At 40.4% G+C, this 17,263-nt stretch overlaps 1 protein-coding gene across 1 annotated transcript in view; it reads left to right on the top strand.

Annotated features, from left to right (window-relative positions):
- The window catches only part of LOC115467008 (trifunctional enzyme subunit alpha, mitochondrial-like), a 93,636-nt gene extending 76,750 nt beyond the window's left edge, over window positions 1–16,886 (top strand). The window contains exons 16-20 of the mRNA XM_030198639.1: window positions 1,179–1,247; window positions 1,468–1,663; window positions 5,590–5,704; window positions 9,202–9,347; window positions 16,350–16,886. Coding sequence (XP_030054499.1) covers window positions 1,179–1,247; window positions 1,468–1,663; window positions 5,590–5,704; window positions 9,202–9,347; window positions 16,350–16,498 — 675 coding nt within the window. The 3' untranslated portion in view covers window positions 16,499–16,886. The remainder of the gene's footprint in view (window positions 1–1,178; window positions 1,248–1,467; window positions 1,664–5,589; window positions 5,705–9,201; window positions 9,348–16,349) is intronic.
- The last annotated feature ends 377 nt before the right edge of the window (window positions 16,887–17,263 follow it).

The following is a 17,263-nucleotide window of genomic DNA, read 5'->3' as shown; positions in this document are numbered from 1 at the left end:
TTCATTGCGTGAAAAATATTTCCTTCTATTTGTTTTAAAAGTATTTCCATGTAACTTTGTGTCCCCTAGTCTTTGTACTTTTGGAACGAGTAAAAAATCGATTTACTTCTCGTTCTACACTACTCAGGATTTTGTAGACCTCGATCATATCTCCCCTCATCCATCTCTTTTCTAAGCTGAAGAGCCCCTAACCTCTTTAACCTTTCCTCATATGAGAGGTGTTCCATCCCCTTTATCGTTTTGGTCGCTGTTCTTTGAGCCTTTTCTAATTCCACTCTTACCTTTTTTTGAGGTACAGCGACCAGAACTGAATGCAATACACAAGGTGCGGACACACCATGGAGCGATACAAAGGCATTATAGTATTTTCAATTTTATTCACCATTCCTTTCCTAATAATTCCTAGCAACCTGTCTGCTTTTTTTTTTCTGCTGCCACCACACACTGAGTAGAAGATTTCAGTGTATTATCTACAATGACAAACACCCAGATTTTTTTCTTGAGCGCTGACCTCCAAGGTGGACCCTAGCATCAGTTAACTATGATATGGATTATTCTTTCCATTGTGCGTCACATTGCATTTGTCCACATTAAATTTCATCTGGCATTTGGATGCCCAGTCTTGCAATTTCCGAAGATCTTCCTGCAATATCCTTGATGCAAGAGGATAGTATATCCCCTAGTGGACAGGTCCTGGCTACAGGAGTACTTGCTACTTCACCAGGGTGATGCTCTCCTTCTAGGAGACCTCCCTCCAAGGCAGCACAGGGGCTGCCAGACTGGAGGTGGAACTTCTCAATAATGTCCCTATAGGTCTCTTCTATGTACCGCTCTGTTTCCCTCAGCTCCACCAAGTCTGCTACTCTAGCCTCAAGAGAACATACCAATTCTCTGAGAGCTAGGAACTCTTTGCATCAAGCACACACATATAACCGCTCACCAACTGGAAGATAATCATACATGTGACACTCAATGCAAAAGACTGGATATCACCCCTCTTGCTGCTGGACTGCTGTCTCTATCTTAGTATTTTTGAGTTAGAGAGAGAGCGCATATCTGTAAGCCAGTCGGTCAGTATTTGTAAGGCAGCCAGTCAAAATGTTGAGATTTCTTGGTCAGTACTGTTCAATGACAATTGAAACTTTGCACAAAATAACAAACTTCTCTGTCTGTTTCAGGATGGACCAGGATTTTATACAACTAGGTGTCTGGGGCCAATGATGGCTGAAGTTATCAGAGTTCTTCAGGTTTGTAGATGCTGTGTTGTGTTATGCATGGATTATATAAAACCAACAAATAAGCAAAAATTCAAAAAGGAAAGGTTACAATCACACTAGATCCATACAATAATAAATAGAAAACAGCTTAGAGGTTAATCCTTCACACCAATGCTTTAAGCCTGCAGTAATTATCGGTCTTTCAAATTGCTTGCCCTTCATGTCCATATGTTTTTTCTTCTCTGGGCAGGAAGGAGTGGATATTAAGAAGCTGGATGCCCTTTCTACTGGCTTTGGCTTTCCTGTTGGTGCATCTACTCTAGCTGATGAAGTTGGCATAGATGTTGCTACACATGTTGCTGAAGACCTTGGTAAAGCCTTTGGAGAACGCTTTGCAGGTGGAAATGTTGACCTGCTAAAGGCTATGGTAAACAAAGGGTTTTTAGGTGAGTTGGCATAACATCTGTGCTGGAAGTGAAAGGTGCCCTGTTCAATGGATTGGTTTGTTGTTGGTATTTAAGGTTATTATAGGCAAGGTCATGAGCTTGAAAGAACCAAAAAGGAAGAAAAGCCTAGAATGGCATGCTAATGGAAGTGGTGAAGGCACGCAGTTTAACAGAATTTAAACATGCTTGGTATAGATATAGAGGGAATTGATAGGATTAGGGTTAAAAGGTTAGGTGAAAGATGACATTTTGGGGAACTGAGGTTGGTTAAATTGTAAAAATTTAACTTCAGCTACCTGAGGAGTGGCCTAGTGGTTAGGGTGGTGGACTTTGGTCCTGGGGAACTGAGGAACTGTGTTCGATTCCCACTTCAGGCACAGGCAGCTCCTTGTGACTCTGGGCAAGTCACTTAACCCTCCATTGCCCCATGTAAGCCGCATTGAGCCTGCCATGAGTGAGAAAGTGCGGGGTACAAATATAACAAAAATAAAAATAAACCAGTAAAGAACTAGAAGAAAACTGGATTGTCTGATTAATTGGCCCTTCTCTAGGGTTAGAGAATTTCCTCCATGACTTATTAGCCAGCGATGACATGTACATCACTACTTCCCTCACCTCCCCAATAATTTTTATAGCACTACTACCCAGCTTAAGGACCTTAGGGCTAACTGAAGGGGTTGTGGTACTCTTGGCTACTTTAGCTTTTGTGCCCATCTCAAGGCATGAACTGCAGCATAGAGGCCAACCAAAACTGGGATTCTTGGTTTCAACCAAAACAAATGTGCAGCCAGAATTTGCTGATAAGTTTCGGCTGAAAACGTATAGTACATGCCAGTTTTCAAGTTAAAAAAAAAAAAAAAAAAAAAAAAAAAGAACACAGCAGTGGGGAGTGTAGGAATACGCTCCTGCTTCTATGAAGGGCCTGCCAATGAAACAGGCCTTCAGCTCCTTGAGCCAGTGTCTCACTGTCTCGCCTTTTAAACTGACCCTAATTTGAGAGAGACAAGATAGCACATTTCTAATTGATTAAAATTAGGACAGTTTTTAATCATAAAATTGGGTGTAGAAAATCATAATGTTAAGATGAGCTAAATAAAATCACTTAACTGTTAGTCTTCTTGTTTTATATGTGTTTATTCTAAGCTGTGGAAAAATTAGAGGTTTTGAGTTGTAAAGGAATATTAGGTGGGATTTTAGGTACAACTTGACTAAAACCAGAAAGGAAACAAAATGCATTGATTCAGGGAGGTTGTTCATATAAACGGAACTGTAAGCCAACACAGAGTCTAATTAGCAGTGGAGGAGAAGGGCATAGATTTTTATTTTTATTTCATTTGTACCCCGCGCTTTCCTGCGGCTTACATAGTAACAATATAAAGAATTACAAAGTCATAAGAAGAATATACAATTTGTTGTAGATTTTGTCTGCTCTTAAGGAGGAGCATGGGAAGAATAAGAGGTAGTGTGAAGCTGCAGCATAAATGCACTTGTTGAGAATTTTGAACTGAATAGAGAAGGGTATAAGGAGCAGATGTAGTGCCGTTAGAGAGAGGTTAGCATGATTGTTTCACACATTTGTCACATGGCTAAATTTTGAATAGACTATTAAGTTGGAGAACTTTGAGGAGGAGATGAGAGGGTGGATAAGGGTCTTGGTAGTATGTTTGTTTATTTATTTGTAACATTTATATACCACATTTTCTCACCCATTACCAGGCTTAATGTGGCTTACAAGAAAGGAAATTCTTTAAAATGCCTCATTTTAGTGTATTAAAAGCACATGAGGATTCCAAGATGGCGGCAGCACTTCTGTGAGGCTCACCCTTCTTGACAGAGATTTGACGTTTGCTTATAATTCTATATGAAGCTGAAGAAATCAAAATTGGCAATGTGTCTGTGCATATAATTTATCAGACAATGTCTTATTACTAGGAGGAAAAGACCTCAAATGTTCTTGCTAGGCGGCAAGCATACATGCTTAATGCCAGCTCATCTTGGACTGTGGTCATATCATTGGTCAAAACCTTCTATTCTCCCCCACCCTCCTAAGCACATTTTCTTCTGTTCCAGGCTACATTTTCATTTGTATGTAAGTTTCATTAATTTGGTTTTGGGCTGGCCTTTAACTGTTTTAAGTCCCTATTGACTGGTATTTGTTGTTTTCAGTGAATCTGGTAGCTAGGATTCTCACATGTGGCAATATCCATGTTCTTCTTGTCCACGGAGAAAGTAAAGTTATTCACTTGTAGCAGGTGTTCTCCAAACAAATTCCTCAGGACTGTCACATTGAGAATCCTCTTCAAGGCAGTAGTGATACGTGAATGTGTGGACTGAAGACCACATTGCTGCTTTGCAAATCTCGATCGAGGCTGACCTCAAATGGGCTACTGGTGCATTCTGGCACTGACATTGTGAGCCGTAACATGGCCCTCTAGAGTCATCCCAGTCTGAGTGAACGTGAAGGAGATGCAGTCTGCTAGACAATTTGAATAAAGTGTATTTACTGATGGCTGATCCTGTTAGGGTCAAAATAAAAATAAATCTGGTTGGGCTGTCTGTGGACTTTAGTCTATTCCAGATAGAAATCTAAGGCTCAATTTGCAGTCCAAGGTGTGCAGTGCACTTTCACCACATGGCCTGTACCATTTGATGCAGGCCCAGTGGACCCTGGCTTCTCGGTGGCATTAAGTGACTGGAAACCTTGCGATTGTCATCTCCATCACTTCAGAGTTAGCAGTAGTGGACTGTTGGGCCCAATTTGATCCTAGAACTCCCATTCTAATTTCCTCATCACGAGATGCTGACAACGGATGCATCCGTGCTTATGTATATTGGCTCTACACTCAAAACCTCTAGTTTGCTCAGGAGGCTCAGCTGCACATCAGCCTGGAGCTTTGGATCATTTGGAACGCTCTAAAGGCTTTCAGAGATTGGCTAATGTGCGAAATTATCCTGACAGAGACAATCAGGTTGCGATATACTATGTCAACAAGCAGGAAGGCATGGCCCATAGACACATCACCCAGCTGGTTTCTTTTGACCTTAACAGGATAGGGGCAGCCATCCGTAAATTTGCTTTATCCAGTTGTCTTGCAGACTACATCTCCTTCACTTAAGCCCAGGATGGGCTGATGTTAGAGGGTCATGGCACAGCTCACAATGTCAGAACTGTGGCTGCATCAGTAGCCCACTGGGTAAGCCTTCACTGAGATTTGCAAAGCTGCAATGTGGTCTTCAGTCCACACATTCACATATTACTGCTGCTTTGATCAGGATTCCTGATGTGACAGCTGGTTCAGTCACAGTCCTGCAGAATTTGTTTGGCTCTTAGAATCCAACTTTACCTTCCTTGGTCTGTTTTCTTCTGTTCCAGGCTGCAATCTTCATTTGTACATAAGCTTGGTTAATTGATTTTGGCTTGGCCTTGCCTGTTTCAAGTTCCTATTGACTGAATTTTGTTTTCTATGAACCTGGTAGCTAGGGATTCCCACATGTGATAATGTCCACATCTTGCTTGTCCCCAGAGAAAGTGCTCAGGTGTTCTCTGAGGATAGCAGGACATATATTACCACATACCCTCCCACCTTCCCTAGGTGTTGTATTCTCTAAGCTTTTTAAAGTCAACTCCTAGTCCTGCACAAGCGATGTGGGTGGGAATACATGCATGCATGCACATACACTTGCAAGCATGCACGCACACACACTTGCAAGCATGATTGGAAGCTTCCAAAAGCATCTAGAAATAGAATGCTGGATAGTGTTGTGGCCATGTTCCATCAGATTATGTCACCCACATGTGTTAAAATGTCCTAAAATGTCCTCAGAGAATACCTGCTACAAGTGAATAACTTTACTTTCCCTACAGGTGCAAAACATTTATATATGGTTTTTCATTCACAACAGAAGTTTTCTTCTTCACCTCTTAGGTCGCAAGTCTGGTAAAGGGTTTTACATTTATCAAGCGGGAGTCAAGAACAGGGCAGTGAATTCAGGTGCTGAGGAAATTCTGGAGAAGTTTAAGCTGGTAGCCAAACCTGAAGTGTAAGTAAATTAAAGATATGGACTGCATAGCTTGGGGGCAAATGGTGCATATGCATTGCTTGGATAATTGGATGTCAAGTGTGTGCCTGATCATTATCAACTCTAAGACTCTTCCAGAGTTAACATTGTCCAGACAGAAAATAATTGGCTTGTACATGATTCAGAGCAGCTGATTGGTCAGCCTGGTGCAATCTTTACATTCTCTACGATCTTATATAATCCAATAACTCTTGGCAAGCTGGTTAATATGGCAGCCTGTTGAATGGTGATGTACGTAAAATATAGATACCAATACCATAAACAAATTTAAATACAAATGCTTAAGAATATGATGGTCTTGTAATTCATGTAACAGATTTAGCATAGAGTATGTTCCCTCAAGTACTGTTATAAATTATAATCATAGGTCCATACAAATCCTTGATTTTTAACTGTTTTTTGGATATAAAATTCTGTTTAGTAGCAGATTCACTGAATCACCAGACCTGGGGTATTTCAATTAGTTGTGAACAAACATTTTGCTTCAGGGATTACAATTACTGAGTGATCCACAGTGCATACAACTTCAAGCATCTAAGTAAGGTTTATTTGTTGGATGAGTGGATTACTTATTGCAAGACCTCACAGTGGTGATTAAGCAGGAAGGATGGATTAAAGTTGGGTGATTCAGCAAGATAAGTGATACCAGTGTGTTGAAAATCATAATTTATTTCTTAAAAAAAAAAAGGTTTAGAAATCAAGAACTTGTATAGACCTGAAGTTAGTGTGTAACATCATTTGATAGCTTATACTCTAAGCAAATGCTATTATGAATGATGATCCAATAATTCATATAAGAGTATGAGCATTTAAATTAGGTTTGGTAGCAAGGTATATATGTACTATATATTCTCTTTATCCTTTACCTCCAGAGAAGCCCTTTTGTGTTTGTTTGTTTTTTTTAATTGAGCATTGCATAGTGGTGATAGAAAGCTGAGATATTTAACCTTGCTGCATCATTGCAATTTCTGCCCTTTCTATTCTGCCAGCACTTTTATACTTTGATCAGTAGATTGAAAGTTCACAAACAAGATCCCATAATGAAAGAATAGTTCTTTTAATGGGCACAAATTGGCCAGATAAACATGGTCTAAAGGGAAAGGGAGATTTTAGGAGATTTAACTTCCTAGATTTTGGATTAGCATGGACAATAGTGTCAAAAAATATTAAATAAAATTGTGGACAAGATGGAAGCCCGCAGTACACCATAGGATAAGAAATATACAGGCAAAAAGGAGCCTGCTATCCAAACTGTAAAAGAACAATTGGTAAGGAATCGCTGAAACCAAACAGGGTATGTATCAGTAAACCGAATCCCCTGTAATCTAGAAAGAAGGAGCAAAGGATCATCAAGATTGAAAGCAGCACTTAGGTCTAAACTGCAGCAGTAACATATCTTTGCAGTTTGCATTCATCCAGGGAAGTGAGGATCTTATTATATATAGCCACAAGGGCAAACTTGGTACTTTGACCAGCCCTAAATCTAGATGTATGGGGTGGGAAGTCTATTAGTAGAGTCACAATTTTAGAAGTTGCTTTACTCAATGCATTGACTTTTCCGTTGAATGTACTAATGTATTTTTCTGTACATGGTCTGTCATCAGGGAGTTTGAACTATTTTACCTTTACTCCTGGGGGAATTCTGCACAACCTAGAATTGAAGAGTCCCCGCCTGTGCAGAATTCAGCACCATCAGCTGTCCTTCATTTTTTTTTCCTCTCCCTGCCCTGGTCGTGCAGCAAGAGGAGATAAATGGTTGCACGTTGGGCTATGTCCTCCTCCCTGTTCCTCCTCTGCCACACTAGGTCCAACTGTTTGTTTGAACCACATGGGTCACCGTATAGTAACATACTCAAATGAATGTCACTTAACCCTCCATTGCCTCAGTTACAAAATAAGTAATGCACCTGTATATAATGTGTAAACCACTTTGAATGTAACCACAGAAATCTCCATTCCCCCTTATGAAGATGAACTGGCCAAGGAAAGATACATTGCATCTTTTCTTGGCTCCTTTTTTTCCCTGATGCCCTACCCTGTACATTTCTTGTTTTTCTTGGTGCACAAGAGGCAGAACATCTGTACAGGCAGTCACATCATTTGTTGACTGGACACAAGTTATCCTTTTACTCCTAAAGGTTTAGAATATGTTTGTTTATTATCTTTTATGGACTGTAATTCATAAAATATCAAAGCAGTTTATAATCTCATAAATGAAAGCAATTAAAGTGGAAATGTAATAGAAAACAGAAAGTGATATAGCTGAGCATAGTATAGTGTAGAGCTCTCCCACGTCAAAGCCCCCTCAATTCCTTGAGTTATCAGAAGCCCACTGGAAGAATTAGGCCTTAAGGCATGCCTTTAAATTTAGTCAGAGGTCTCAAGTGAAATGTAAAAAGCTAAGTCGCAAATGGACTCAAGACGAGCTTGACAAAGAAAAGGTACTACAAGCAGTTTATTATTAGAGAAGGTGCAGAGAGTTATCTATATATATATACAACTCACCCTCAATGTTCTGAAGACAGTGACATCAGTGAAGCCAAGCCCTGACTTCCTTCAAAAAGGTTCGAAGGTTCGTGGTGGTGAAGCCAGCAAAATCGCTCTGGGCCCCGCCCTTGAGGGCGGAGCAATGGCAGAACAACGAAGGGGTTGGCAGGGAGGGAGGCTTGGCAGGGAGGGAGGCGGGGGGGAAATCGCCACGGGCCCCGCCCTCGAGGGCGGAGCAATGGTAGAACAACCAAGGGGTTGGCAGGGAGGGAGGCGGGGGGTGGGAAATCGCTACAGGCCCCACCCTCGCGTCAAACGTCATGACATTGCGGGCAGAGCAATGCCACAACAACGAAGGGGTTGGCAGGGGGGGTGTTGCCGACGAAAACCTTGCTAGCGCCAGTTTCATTTGCTCAGAAACGGGCCTCTTTTACTAGTGTGGATTAAAAACATTGAATAGGGAAGCTGGCTGACCAGCACTTCTGACTTGAAATGCCAACATTAAAAACTTAAATTTTATCCTATAGGCCACGGGTAGCCAATGATGGGCCATAAGTGGTGAAGTAGCATGCTCACTGGATCTGGAATTATGAAGGAGCCTAAATGCAGTCTTCTGTACAAGTTGTAATTTAAGGGTATTCAAATGTATGCCATTATACAAATAATTACAGTAGTCCAAATGATTGACAAGTTCATGAATCAGTATCTCCTCTTATGCCACATTTTCCACATGGAACTATGAAGCACCATTTATGAATGCCATTTATTACAAATGGCCTTCAGGCTTGCTGTGACAGCTGAGACCTGTCAGTACATCATCTGAAACTTGATTGTCACTATCATCTGAGTGAACCTGTAATTCACAGGCTTATTCACTTTTATTATTTGTTGCATAACCTTTGCAAGTGTGGAAAAGGAAATCTGTATTGTTTAACTTACCGTGCTGAGACTGAGCATATGCATGTGTTCAGCTCCACAGATGAGGATATCCAACTGCGCCTGGTAACACGATTTGTAAATGAGGCAGTATTGTGTCTTCAGGAGAACATCCTCAGTAACCCAGTGGAAGGGGACATTGGGGCTGTTTTTGGTCTTGGATTCCCACCATGCCTTGGAGGTAAGCATACTGAAACTAGATTACTTCTGCCTATTTATTCTAAATACAGCTTAGCCACAAATGTCAGCATTTGCTTGTTTCAGTCAGTATGCCATAAGATAAAAGTTTTTATAGTTACCATTTCTTATCATTCCCACCAGACCAGTCCAGAAACAGACCAATTGCTTGCAAGCCCTGCCCTATAAAGGGCACCTTGCAGCCCAAGCTCAACAGTTACTCTCTTATCTCCAGTGAATGGTGACAGGCTCACTGTGCAGGGTTTTTTTTTGGGGGGGTGGGGGAGGCTAACTTTTTATTTATAGGATTCTGTGATAATTCCAAGACCAACAGTTTTTGTAACAGAAAAAGACAGATCTAAACAATGAACAAGTTACTCAGTATAAATGAAAAAAAAATTCTTTTTATTTTAATCTCTTAAATCTGTCTAACATTCCACAATTTAGAGAGTAGATGAGGCTTAATACTAGGAAAAGAGTATAAGGGAAAAAAAGAGAGGAACATTCTATTAAATATTAATTGCAGAGTAGAAGTAGACATCCAAACTGCAAATGCTACAGAACATGGCAGCCAGCCTTTTTTTTTTTTTTACTAAATCAGAATATGAAAGACTAACACTGCTGTTTTGTCAGATTGCACTGGCTGCCTGTGGAAGCAAGGTCTGTCTTTAAATTGTGCATTTTTATTTTTCTTACACTATATGGTGATACACCAGCTTATATGGAAAATCCAATTTTATTACCGGATTGCAATAGATTGGAAACAGCAAGACGCATTTTAGAGCTATCATATCCTAGCCTGAAAGGTGTATATGTCTGTTTTCAACCACCTTCCAATATCAAGCTGTTAATTTATAGAATCAATTACCAGTTAAAATTAGGACGGTATTAGTTATGGTGTGTTAAAGCTTTTTTTTATTCTCAAAATACATATTAGATGAAAAGTGATTATTCTAAATAAATTTGTAGCTTCTGGAAATGCCCAGTTTTTCCTGTAAACTGCATAGAACTCTTTTTGGGGTAATTGTGGTTTAGAAGAAAATGAATTAAATCTCTGGAGGATGGATATCATTGGTAGATTTAGAGTCCAAAAATGTCTTTAAATGATCAGGATCAAAGAAAATATATTTCACTGAATTGAGTTTAATAACAGTTATATGGATAATTTAGCCAAAATAAAGCACCTAACTGTTGAACACGCAGCCTTAACATCAAAATTTGTTGGTAACACTTCTGTGTCATCCTTGCCATATCAGGAAAAGCCCTTACTTTACATCCAAGAAAAAGAGAGTATGATAGTGAAAGAAGAGCCTCAAGATCCAGTCATGGTCCAGGACCAAATCAAGAAACAATCAAAGTTGCTTTTTTAATATCAGTCACTTCACTCTCAATAACTTGAGTCAAATTCAAAAGATCATATGAGACATCCAAATCAGTAGTAATGGCACCCTCTAATGGTTGGTCAGTTTCTTTTTTTAGCAAAGGATGGAACAAAGTATATTCTCAATACTGGTAGATAAGAATTCTCTGGTACTCAAAATGTCACCCTAATATTTCTTAAAAGTTATAAGAAGTGCTTCAGCTGGTACTTTTGGAAAATGTATAAATCTTAAGGTTTTATGCCATTTAATGTTACTAAGTTCTTTATTTTATAATAGAGCAATTTATTATCTTTTATCAAGGCCCAGTGTTTCTCATCTACTTTAGTTTCCAAACAACCCATCATTTCCTGAACAGTTGTAAATTTTTGTTCAAATGTAGTGGCCTTTATAGACTCGCCAGAAAAATGATGTGAAACTGCTAACAGCTTTTGGGACAGAGAGATGCCTCCATACTAGCCATACCATCCCAAAGAGAGTTCACTGTTACATCCAATGGCTTTTGAGGAAAAGAGGACCAACGTAGGGCAGCATGGAGTTGAGAGAGGTCTCCACCTATGACAGCCACTGTCTCCCGTTCCTCTCCAGCTTCAATGCCTCCAGACTTCTGGGCTTCTGCCGAAATAGCAGCCAGGGCTGTCATCTCATCTGGCTGGGCAGGCCCTGCTGAAAGACACCCTATTGCCTGATGGGGTCCTGGGATCATTCCCTGTTCATAGCCTTGTGATGCCAGCATCAGGAGCAGACTCAGAATTTCTGGGCTGAGTGTGATGTTGGCCTTTAGTGGGGGGGAGCCGTTCCTCCAGGCAGGTCTTCAGAAAGAATTAGTGTTGGGTTCCTTAAATGTTCAGGTTGCGGCTTTGACCTGTTTCAGGGACCAACTATAGAAGAGCAGAAGAAGTCTCTTGTGGCTTACCCGGATATCGTTTGCTTTTTGTGAGGAGAGGGCTGCTTGCGGCTTTCCTTTTGTACTCCCATGTCCAGAATGGAACCTTAATTTATTCCTTTGGGCTCTTCAGAACTCTCCTCTTTAACTACTCCGGAAGGCCTTATGCTATAGACAGCATTCTTGGTGACCTTTGTGTCTGCACATAGGGTTTCTGAGCTTCAGGCGCTCTTGTCGGGAACATAAGAATAGCCATACTGGGTTAGACCAATGGTCTATCTAGCCCAGTATCCTGCTTCCAACAGTGGCCAATCCAGGTCACAAGTAGCTGGCAGAAAGCCAGTTAGTAGAAATATTCCATGCTACCAATCCCAGAGCAAGCAGTGGCTTCTCCCATGTCCATCTCAATAACAGACTATGGACTTTTCCTCCAGGAACTTTTCCAAACCTTTTCTTAAACCCAGATACACTAATCTCAGTTACCACATCCTCCGGCAGTGAGTTCCAGAGCTTAACTATTCTATGTAAGTTTGGAAAGAGTGAAAATCGATTATGCTACCCATAGTACACCACTCAGGATTCTATAGATCTCAATCATATTCCTCTCAACAGTCTCTTTTTCAAACTGAAGAGCCCTAACCTCTTTAGCCTTTCCTCGTGTGGGAGGAGTTCCATCCCTTTCATCATTTTGGTCGCTCTTCTTTAAACCTTTCTAATTCCGCTATATCTTTTTGGAGATACAGGGACCAGAATTGAATGCAATACTCAAGGTGACGTCACACCATGGAGCGATACAGAGGCATTATAGTATTCTTGGTCGTCTTTTGCATCCCTTTCCTAATAATTTCTAGCATCCTGTTTGCTTTTTTGGCCGCCGCCACTGCATACTGGCCAGAAGATTTCAGCTTATTGTCTTCAGTAACACCTAGATCTTTTTCTTGAGTACTGACTCCTAAGGAGACTGTAGCATCAGGTAATTATGATCCGGATTATTCTTCCCAATGTGCATCACTTTGCATTTGTCCACTTTTAAATTTTATTTGTCATTTGGATTCCCTTTCTTCCAGTTTCCTAAGGTCTTCCTACAATGTTTCACAATCTGCATGTGTTTTGAGAACTTGAGTAGTTTTATGTCATCTGCAAATTTAATCACCTCACTCATTCAGTTTTCTAGAAAAATTTAAATATGTTAAATTGCACCGGTCTCAGTACAGATCCCTGCAGCACTCCATTATTCATCCTCCTCCATTGAGAAAAATGGCCATTTAACTCTACCCTCTGTTTTCTGTCCAATAACCAATTCCTAATCCACAGAAGGACATTACCTCCTATCCTATGACTTTTGAATTTTCTCAGGAGTCTCTCATGAGGAACTTTGACAAAAGCTTTCTGAATATCCAGGTACACTACATCAACCATCTGACCTTTATCCACATGTTTATTTACGTCTTCAAAGAAACGAAGCAAATTGGTGAGGCACTACTTACCTCGGCTGAACCCATGCTGACTCTGTCCCATTAAACCATATTTGTTCTGTAATTTTATTCTTTATAATAGTTTCCACTTAAGTCAGGCTTACCGATCTGTAATTTCCCAGATCACCCCTGGATCTCTTTTTTAAAAATCCACATTACATTGGCCACTCTCCAATCATCAGGTACGACGAACAATTTTAACAGGTTACAGATCACTAACAGCAAATGAGCAGTTTTAAGTTCTTTCAGTACCCTTTCAGTCCAGTCTTTCAGTCCAGGTGATCTATCACTCTTTAACTTGTCAGTTTGGCTCAGTACATCTTCCAGATTCACTGAGATTTCTGTCAGTTCCTCCCCATCGTAACCCTTGAAAACCATTTCCGGTACAGGTAGATCTCTTAATCTTCTTCTCTAAAGACCAAAGCACAGAATTCATTCAATCTCTCTGTTGTGGCATTGTCCTTCCTGAGTGCCCCTTTTGCTCGTTCATGATCTAACAGTCTCACAGATTCCCTCACAGGCTTTCTGCTTCTGATGTACCTGAGAGAGATTTTACTGAGTTTTGTCCCCATGGCAAGTTTTTCTTCATATTTGCTTTTAGCCGCCTTTATGCATCTAGCTTACCACTGCTTATGTTGCTTTTTATTTTCTTCATTTGGATTCTTTTTCCTTTCTTTGAGGCTCTAATAGCCTCTTTCACATCACGTTTTAACCACACTGGCTGTCATTTGCTCTTCTTTCCATCTTTGTAAATACGTGGAATACATCTGGGCTTCCACGATGGTATTTTAAACAATGTCCACGCCTGATTTAAAGTCTCTACCTTTGCAGTCGACCCTTTCATCTTCTTTTTAACCATTTTCCTCATTTTGTCGTCATCACCCTTTTGAAAATTGAATGCTACTACAGTAGATTTCTTTAGTGGCTTCACTCCAGATATCAGCTCAAATTTGATCCAACACTGTTATCTCTTGTAACATGCCCTGCATTCCACTAAGGACTAGATCTAAAATTGCTCCTCTTCCTGTCAGTTCTTAGACAGCTGCTCCAAGAAGCAGTCATTTATTCCATCTAAGAATTTTACCTCCCTAGCGCTCCCTGATGTACCATTTATCCAGTCAATATTGGGATAATTGAAATCACCTGTTATTATAATGTTGCCCAGTTTGCCAGCTTTCCTAATTTCTGTAAACATTTGTTCTTCTGTCCATTCTGTCTGTCCTGGTAGACGGTAGTACAGCCCTACCAGTATACTCTTTCCTTTCACACATGGAATTTCTATTCACAAGGATTGCATGCTGCTATCTGCTTCATGAAGAATATTTATTTTGTTTGACTCAGTTCCCTCCTTAGCACAGAGGTCAACCCTCCCCTCCAGTTTGATCCACTCTTATCATTGCAATATAATTTGTACCCTGATAAGTGTCCCACTGATTGTCCTCCATCCACCAGGTCTTTGAGATGCCTCTTATATCTGCCTCTTCATTTAGTGCTATATACTCCAGCTCTCCCATCTTATTTTTTTAGGCTTCTAGCATTTATATATAGACACTTCAAATTGTGTTTTTTTTTCCTTGCATCTGCAAGCTGCTTTGATGTTGATAGGGTAATTTACATCATTTACAACACTCCTGGCTTTCTTTCATCATTTTTGAAACACCTCTGTTGGGATTCCCTAAATGCCGTCTTTCAGTAGTATCCTTTGAGGATACTATACACCAAATCATGCGCCCCTGAGGACTGTTGGCTCCACCACCCACCCACCAGTGTAGTTCAAAAGCTGCTCTATCTTCTTTTTTAAAAGGTAGCGCCAGCAGCCTGGTTCCATCCTGCTTAAGGTGGAGCCCATTCTTTTGGATCAGGCTCCCCCTTCCCCACAATGTTGTCCAGTTCCTAACAAATCTAAATCCCTCATCCTTGCACCCTTGTCTCAACCACACATTGAGACTGCAGAGCTCTGCCTGCCTCTTGGGTCCTACGCATGGAATACGGAGTATCTCCGAAAATGCAACAGTGGAGGATCTGGATTTCTGCTTTCTACCTAAGAGCTTAAATTTAGCTTCCAGAACCTCCCTCCCAGATGTTCCTATGTCGTTGGTACTCGCATGTACCAAGACAGCATCTCCTCCCCAGTACTATCTAAAATCTTATTTAGGTGACGCATGAGGTCTGCCACCTTCACATCAGGCAGACGAATGACCAGCCAATCCTCACACTCACCAAACTATCTACATGCCTAATGAACGAATGCAGTTCCAACAGTTATTTTCAGACTGCAGAGCAGCAGATACGTTCTGCTCTAGACCCTCTCTTCCAGGCAGCCTGCAGGGGAGAGAGCCTGGAGCAGGGAAGAAAAACAGATACTTTATCCCTAATTCAACCCTTCTGCTTTTATTGCTCTTACCGTGGCCTGCCCCTTCCCTCAGCTCCTTAGTTCCATTTCTTTTTGGTCTACAAATGTTTGTTTGTTGTTTTTTTTATTGTGGCTTATTAATTGCCTTTATGAAGAGATTCACCTAAGGCGGTTAAGCTCTGTAAACAACCTCACAGAAACGGAGAGAAATGAAGGCAGACAATGTCCTATCCATGCCATCTACTCTCCCTTCCTCTCCTTTAGAAACATAGAAAAATGACTGCCAATAAAAATCATGTGGCCTCATGTAAAATTTAGTAAATCTGATTCAGAAATACATAATTTGTTTTACTAGTTGGACATTTCAATGATTTCACATACAAAAGCTAAAGGTCTCTTATGTTGGGTTTGTTAGATTTTTAATTCCTGGCCTTAATTTGTGGTTTAAGAGCTGCTAGCCTAGCAGTGCCACTCTTTGTGTAGGGATACCTCTATACTACAATTGCAGTGACTCCTAATCAATAAAACCAGCAAGCGTAGCTACAGCTCTTGAAGTGTGTCATATACATAATTCTGCTGTAGAATTGTTACTGATCTTTTTCACAAGGTTATGAGGAGTGATCTTCCCACCAACACGGCATAACCTACTGTGTTCTCACTGTGTGTGAGAAGGGCATAGAATTAAATAGAAAATAGGGCCATGTTTGATAAGATCCTAATGAGGAGAGCTTGCATGAGAGAAACCTAAAACAAGTTTTGAGCATAACATAAAACAAGACAATTTTTGAGCACCACGGACTCTTGTCATGAGAGATTTTTAAAATGTACATATGGATTGTTCCAAACAGCCCCTCAAGCTTTTAAGGACTTATTTTACAGTTGCTATTCTCTTTGATTTATTTCTCATTAACAGGTCCATTCAGGTACACGGACTCGTATGGAGCTAAGCAGCTGGTGGACAAAATGCGGAAGTATGAAAACATCTACGGAAGCCAGTTCACACCCTGCCAAATGCTGATAGACTATGCCAAGAGTCCTGGCAAGAAATTCCACAGCAACTAACTCACTGCTGAGTTGTCCTCAAGATAAACTAAACATAAACGGGGCCAAGAAGGCAAGAGGTTGAGCTCTAGAGAAATTAACACACAAATAGTCTCAAGTGCAGTGATTTGGGTATGAGTCTAGAAATATTGATAAGATTTCTAGCTTGTCTGTGCCTTAGCTGATGAGGTGACTAAGGTACTGATCTCTAGGCCCTTAAAGCTTTACTGTACTGTGTAATTTTGCACTTAACATTGTAAAAATGGAAAAATGTAGGGTGCAGTATGTTCCGGTTCACAACCCACTGTGCAGAAATCAAGCACACCTGGGATGAGGCCATTGCAATTCAGCATTTCAGTGCATTTTTCAACATTTATAACAATAAACCAAATTGTTTTGAGGTAGCTGCCTTTTCTTTGCCCTGTTTTTTCTGTTAATTCTGTGAAGCACCCTTGCATACCTGTCTGTGATCCACACCGTTAAGATGTGACGCCAATAGTTAGGCACGATTAAGATTTACCTCGAATGTTGTTGGTACTTTTGTAAGTTTTCAAATTTTCTCTTCCTTCCTTTTATTCTTTATCCTCTGAACCTTCTTACCCAGACTAGAATTTGCTTTTCAAGAGCATCCGCTTCTCTTTAGCTACATTGTAAGAGACTTGTGCCATTACAGCCAATTTATTAAATGTTTACATTAATGCGCATATAAGAAAAATACAACTTTACAAACCTTTCCTATCCATAATTTGTATATAATTTTGTTTGAGATTTTATATTTAAGTGATT

This window comes from Microcaecilia unicolor, chromosome 3 (assembly GCF_901765095.1).
Source record: "Microcaecilia unicolor chromosome 3, aMicUni1.1, whole genome shotgun sequence".
NCBI lineage: Eukaryota > Metazoa > Chordata > Amphibia > Gymnophiona > Siphonopidae > Microcaecilia > Microcaecilia unicolor.
This window is presented reverse-complemented; position numbering and strand designations above follow the sequence as displayed.